Here is a 6347-nt window from a genome sequence, read left to right on the forward strand (position 1 = left end):
CATGTACAAATCAAAATTTCGCTTTTATTGTACTGTTACATATATATAAAAAGATTTCAAAACACTACAGTGTTCCATGTGTTTAATTTGAAATCTTAAACAAAAACAAAACCCAAAACACACGTTTGTAGAAAAGGGGAAAAGTGCTTGTGTGATTTAGTTCTGTACATACAGCAAGACGCAAACAGCACAGGCGGGAGACAAACTGTGCCGAACAGTAGCGTCAACGCTAGACAAACCAGAGCCCACATCATCGTTTCTCGTTTCATTCTACATGATTTGTTGGGTTTTTTTAACTGGGTTTCTCCAGGTGTTCAGCTGTATATGTCAGAACTGACAAGGAAGGCATTAAAATGTTTAAAAAACTTCTGCAAAGTGAAGAAGCAGAAATACAGAGAGGTAAAGTGGGGTGCAGTGAAGTGTTGGTGAAACAAGGCAGGCATGTTGTTAACGAGTGGCTGATCGGGAAACACAAAAATACAGAAAACATCTTCTTTGGTCATCTTGGTAACATTTTATAAAGGCAGACGTGATAACAGTCTACGATGGATTACCAGCAGCTTTTTCAAGGCCCTCATCTTTTTTCTATCCTTTCTTCATCCTCATCTTCTTCATCATCATCAACTTCGTTCTCCTCTTCTCCCTCCTCTTCCACCTCGTCTTCACTGTCTGCTTCTTTGTCATCCTCCTCATCTGCCTGCTGTTCATCAGACTTCTCATGATGGTCTGAAGAAGAGCCGTCGGCCGCATTTTCAGTACGATCGGTCGCTGTGGCCTTGTGAGCGTCTGAAGGCTTCTCTGCATCTTTGTTTTTATGTCGCAATCCCTGAAGTAGACAGAAGGTGGCACTGCAGGCAATCAGGGTCCAGATAAGTGTGTGGGCAGGGACACCTCTGACCTGAGAGCGCACCCACCTCACCGCTTGGGCAACAGTGGTGTTGGACAAACGGCGCGGAGGAGACTTGTCCTATCAACAGAAATCAGTGTGGATCAGTGGTGGTGCTAACACTGGATCTTTTGAGCTGGAAAACTAAGGCTTGTGTTTTTATTACATCACATCACCAATCATGTTAGTTTTGTTTTCACACTGAAATTATTAAACCGACTGCTTCCTATACTGGCATACGTCATGGACATGTAGTCTAATTCATGCAGGAAAATAGAACTGCATGCCGCATCTCATTTTCACCCTCCCCCACACTTTTGACCACTTGTAATATTCTCTACAACTCATCTGAAAAGGATGACACACTGGTGTACAGTGGGTCCTCTTTTCTCTTCTGACTGGTCTGCATTTTTTGTCCCAGGGAGGGCTTCAAACACAAAAATCTGGTTCTGTGGAACAACTATCCAGAAGCCTAAATCTAATCAGGAGCGAACATTAAGCACTTCGAATACAGGAAAGCATTTTCGAGAGTTACCTTAAGTCCATATTGGTTGAGCATGCCCTCTAGGAAACTGTTTCCCAGATGCACTATGGGATAGAACTCCTCATCATAGACCCTCCTCCACCAGCGCTCTGGGAAAGAGCTGCAAACAAAGAGTCGGTGAGGTCTAGTTTTAGGATAAAATAAGTAAACCTGCATTAAATTTAGTATGCATGTCTAAAGTCACTTTTTTTTTTTTTTTAAACACCAGAAAATGAAATAAAGGAATAAATCAAGCCGTGAAATGTTTCCAGTGAAGTTTCTTCAATGCATGCAAACACAATGAAGCACGAGGAGAACCAGAGAGCACTGACCCGTCAGCCTTTGATTCGGTAAACCAGTATCTGTAGCGGTGAGCTCGCAGATAGGCAGGCGGCTGCTGGTGAAATGGATACTGGGATACATCCGACTGGATCAGTTCAACAACTGCAGAACACAAAGCAAACTTTAAGAGAACTGTTTGTTCCTGACCAAGGTAATTGAGCACTGTAGAATAGTCTAAGTCAAGACTAAGGTAGAACAGAAATCTTGTAACATGGATCTCTGGTGGATTTTTATTTGCCTCCTGCTACTTTTTCCTTTGATTGCACCACCTTTGAAAATACCATAAAATGTGGCTTTCAAATAAAACCGTATAAACAAACAACATGGGATTTTTTCCCCCTAATTTGATTAACTGAACTTCCCATTAAGCAGCTGCACAAGGAAAATGCAGCTCTCCGCTCTACGTGTTCATACCGTCTCTTTTTCCTTGCAGGAGTCTGTACATCAGGCTGGTGAACCATGGAGATTGCGTATTGGGCCCAAGAGCAGCAAACCACATTTGCCAGTCCAGCCTGGGCTGATGGGGTGTCAGCACAGGAGGAGGTGCACTCAGATTCCCTGGCTTATACATGAACTCAATCTCCTATAAAGAAAAAAAGATTTAAATAAAAATAAGTTAATGTTATGAAATATGCAGTTTTCCTAATCTACAAATTAGAGAATTTTACATCTTGTTTAAGTTCTCACCGTCCATGTGACCCCATCACTGCTTCCCTCAATGACAACCTCGGGTCGCCCGCCAACTCCGGTCATCCTTCTGAACAAACCGTACGAGTTGACTACCTGATAGCGATCAACCATCTCATAGGCTTGGCGCACTCCTGGCCACAACCTGGAGTTGGAATCGTACTCTATGAAGGTAAACGGCACCTGAAAGAGAATCAGGCGATTTACAGCTGATCGCTTATGAGCTTTATCAGTTCCCATGTTTCCAACAGAACTCACCAGGCTGACAGCGAACATTGAAGCTGCAGCCCCCGCGAACACCGTCCACTGGACCGTTCCCCAAAACCTCTTAAAGAAACCAGACACACACGCACACCTAGAAATAAAAGTTAGATGTTAAGTTGCACAACATCTAAAAGGCAACTGCTCAACAAGCAACACATCACAACCATTTATAGGTCAATCTTACCTGAAGAGAGAGGTAACCATCTCCCAGGTGAGTGAGAGGACACCGATCCAGATACAGGGAATAGTGACGGTCTTCAGAAACAGGTTAAACTGGTGGTATGTAAATGCTGCCAAGGACATTTTAAGAAACATGAAAAAAGAGAAGCAAAATTGGTTACAGGCACATAAAAAGAAAAACAGGCATCACCTGTCCGCGAGGAGATGCCTTTCTTAGCTGTATCCAGCTGCAGGTCAAAGCAGATGATTGTTCCAACAATCAGCAGAGCCCAGACCACCAGCTCCAGCAGGTAACACAGCCACGACCACAGCTTTGAGTCTAAATACAGTGGAGAGAGAGAGCGAGCAAAGTTTGTCCTCAATATTTCTTTTAGTCTGAAGGAAGTTGAGATAAAACAAAATGTGCATTCTTCGTGACAAACAGCTACGCCTTAGCCTACGAAACATCGCCTGGGCTGCAGCTGTGCAATGAAGTTTCATACCATCATTCCCGTTATCAGTCTTGTATGCCTTGCGCAACCAGAAATAGACATGGCGATCATCCAGAAGTGACAGACAGAGGGTCACAGTCAGCAGGTTGAAGAAGTTGTAGTTGCCAGACAAAATGATGAAGACTTGAAGCAGCACCTACACGAGGAGAGAAAACAGACTGATTTCATTTTAGAGCCAACATTGAAGTTGATAATACTGCAGGTGAAACTAAAGCAAAACGCGAAAAAATTCATTTCTTTTCACCTGCAAGTAAAAAGCTCCAAGTCGGAGCCTCCGCAGTGGACTGAAGAACAGGAACGGAACAGCGATCTCGATAACGAAGGCTCCCACCACGCTCAGCTTCTGCCAGCACACCGGCAACTGGTGGGCAAACCAGGCCAGAGGGGTTGGGATACACTGAGTCTCGTAGTGATACGTGAGGGCTGCTCAACACACAGCAAAAAGAGGGAGAGAGTAATCAGATGGAGGAAAATGACAGAATGAAATGGGAAAAGAAAACATGACACCACTGTGTAAAGACAGCATAAATGGCATCCATACAGTCACTCATCCGTACCTGTCAGGCCCCACCAGGTGGGACAACGTGAGGTTAGCTTCACCACCCCGGATGCAAACATGAGTCTGAAGAGTAGCCAGCGAGTAAGCCAGAAGGTGACACGATCGTGCTCTCTGACCCCTCGTGACCCTCTGATTAAAGTCAGGGGAGCAACAAGGATACAGAGGAACCCTGTCTCTAGGAGCAGGTTGTCCCTGAAAAGCAAGCAATCAAAGCAAGAGGAGAGACTAGTAAGAAATTGCATCTACAACAGTGCTGCACAGCAGCAGAGACCTTGCAGCACACTGATAAAATGATCTACTTTAAGCAGCTGCTGTTTTAGAAGCTGTGTGGTATTCAGGAAAAAAATGAACTGCATTGCACTCACCACTGGAAGTAGAGGAAAACCTGGCCTACCTGTAACAGACAAAAGTTTAGTGAGAAATACTGTGACAGGAAAAAACAGAAGAGCGCATTACCACCGTGCAAAATCACCTCATACATAGACAGGTACAAGACCCAGAGGCAGAAGAACACCACACTGTCTCGAAAAGCCTCCACCAGCGTGGCAGCAAGGCTCAGTGCCGCACCGATAAGACACAGCAGCTCCATGGCAGTGTGAGTGTCCAGGCCAAGCCGAGGTCCCAGCCACAACAGCGTGGGAGAGGAGAGCAGCTGCTCCACCAGAGGCTTCCCGCTGTATCGCAGCTGCCAGCGGGCAGGGAGCAGCCCCTCATTTCCATACAGACCTGCACACAAACACGGAAAGCAACAGTACTGATTATGCTGGTGGTGAGCAGTGGATTCATTATGTTACTCTTTTTAATGAATTTTACTTCTCAGTGCTGGAGATTATAATCTGAGTCATTATAATCTGGTGACCTGCTGGGTGGAATCGAAAAATAACAACACTGGTCATACATATGTGATGCAGTTCTATAAGTAAAATGAATGAAAATATTTTATTATAACCACCAGTTCTTAACAAGTTTAAAAGCTTTAACAATGTTGCAAATGTATGTACTATGGCGTAAAAATTAACGAGAATAAACAGTAGTAACCTTTGCAGTGGAAAGTCATGTTGCCATTGCGACTAAATAAAAAAATAGCCCAAATACATTTCCTTTCAAATATGGGCGGAGGATTTTTTTTTTTAACTTAACCGGGCTGCAGAGATACCCCTTACATTAAAAACATCGTTCGGGTGTGCTGTGACTCAAAATGCCACCGTATGTCTTTTTTTTTTTTACAACAGGTTGCTTGTAAATTTGGCCCAGTTGCAGGCTGACCGTGCCCGGGATGAAGAAACTTCCAGGCGGTTCTTCACCACGTCTAACGGCGTGGAAAGCAGAGGAGCGGACACACAGGAAGCGCCAAGTTCCCAGCTAACAGGCTAACACATAACATTAAGGGAAGTCAGCTAGCCGCTTCTTGGGCTGCAGAGTTGAGAGGCTCACCTGGTATCTGCACGTAGAGGGAAACAAAAGCAGTCAAGTAGATGACCGCCATGCACCAGAGGAACATGCGGCGTGGCAGAACAACTTCCCCCATGTTTGACCGACTCCCGTTCTGCTTTTTTACCCCTTCACCTATCGGTGCTACTCCCGTGGAAGCTGGGAGCGGGATTTCACGTAGCTGGGGGACACGTAGAAACGAGCTGCTTACGCTAAATTCACCCGAATGCTCGCTAGGTGCCGCTGCAGGTCGCTTGAACGGTGTGGTGCGTTAAAGGTACACGGGAATTTAGATATATAACCCGATTTAAGGATTAGCTTGTTTCTGACGATCAGATCATAATTAATAAAATACATTTTACAAGAACAAATCAATGTCGTATACATTTATTTTTTATATTTTCATATAGCTGATATTTTTCATCACTTATTTCGAGGGATACCTCACGTTTATTCTATGAAGCTGAATGCAAAATAAACAAAACGATACAAACAGAAGAATAAACTTTGAAAATGTTTAAATGTTTAAAATAAAATAAAACGCAGGGTCACGACTTCAGAAGGTTGTTTCTACGGCTACAAAAAATAAATAAATACATTATTTTTGAAATTCTAATGAAATTTTAGAGATGTCCAACTCAAAAGACAATAAACGTAAACTCCACTCTAAATCTCTTTGATTTGCAAATGGCAACAATTTTTTTTTTTTAAATTATGGTTTGGGGAGGGGTTTTTTTGTTTTTGTATTGGCAGAAATAATCTTTAAAAAGACAACTACAGATCCCGTTCTATTTTTATAGCTCCTCAAATTAAACAAATAACAATAAAAACAAGAAACCAATAGCTGTCACTTTGACTCAGGTTTATTGTGCAAGACCTATCAGGCAAGCATACAGGGTCATGGCAATAAAAAAAAATGGGTCTGCATGCTGCTAGTCAAAGAGCCAAAGCTTCCAAGTATTTACATTCAAGTTTTAGACACAA

The 6347-nt window shown here is 43.3% G+C and overlaps 1 protein-coding gene across 2 annotated transcripts; it reads right to left on the reverse strand.

The window, feature by feature from the left end:
* Positions 1-10: 10 nt before the first annotated feature.
* lmf2a (lipase maturation factor 2a) lies at positions 11-5617 on the reverse strand. 2 transcript variants are annotated; one of them, XM_005729885.1, is made up of 14 exons: positions 5367-5617; positions 4405-4658; positions 4298-4326; positions 3931-4124; positions 3618-3796; positions 3323-3509; positions 3073-3201; positions 2887-2992; positions 2697-2793; positions 2439-2621; positions 2166-2334; positions 1742-1853; positions 1422-1530; positions 11-967 (listed from the first exon to the last, which is right to left on the reverse strand). In XM_005729885.1, the coding sequence occupies exons 1-14, from the start codon at positions 5458-5460 to the stop codon at positions 575-577; spliced, it is 2235 nt and encodes a 744-aa protein (XP_005729942.1). In that variant the 5' UTR covers positions 5461-5617; the 3' UTR covers positions 11-574. The 2 variants fall into 2 exon arrangements, with proteins under 2 accessions (XP_005729942.1, XP_005729941.1); XM_005729884.2 differs by having other exon boundaries at positions 3365-3509; positions 5367-5534.
* Between the last annotated feature and the right edge of the window lie 730 nt (positions 5618-6347).

Source organism: Pundamilia nyererei, unplaced genomic scaffold (genome assembly GCF_000239375.1).
Source record: "Pundamilia nyererei isolate P.nyererei 1_Seehausen unplaced genomic scaffold, PunNye1.0 scaffold00035, whole genome shotgun sequence".
In the NCBI taxonomy this organism is placed as follows: Eukaryota; Metazoa; Chordata; class Actinopteri; order Cichliformes; family Cichlidae; genus Pundamilia; species Pundamilia nyererei.

Coding starts and splice junctions, on each gene's coding strand:
- lmf2a (XM_005729885.1), bottom strand. CDS start 5,460: ATGGGGGAAGTTGTTCTGCCACGCCGCATGTTCCTCTGGTGCATGGCG. Junction 3,202..3,322: donor TGCAGCCCAGGCGATGTTTC/GTAGGCTAAGGC, acceptor CACTGTATTTAG/ACTCAAAGCTGTGGTCGTGG. Junction 2,993..3,072: donor AGGCATCTCCTCGCGGACAG/GTGATGCCTGTT, acceptor TGTCCTTGGCAG/CATTTACATACCACCAGTTT.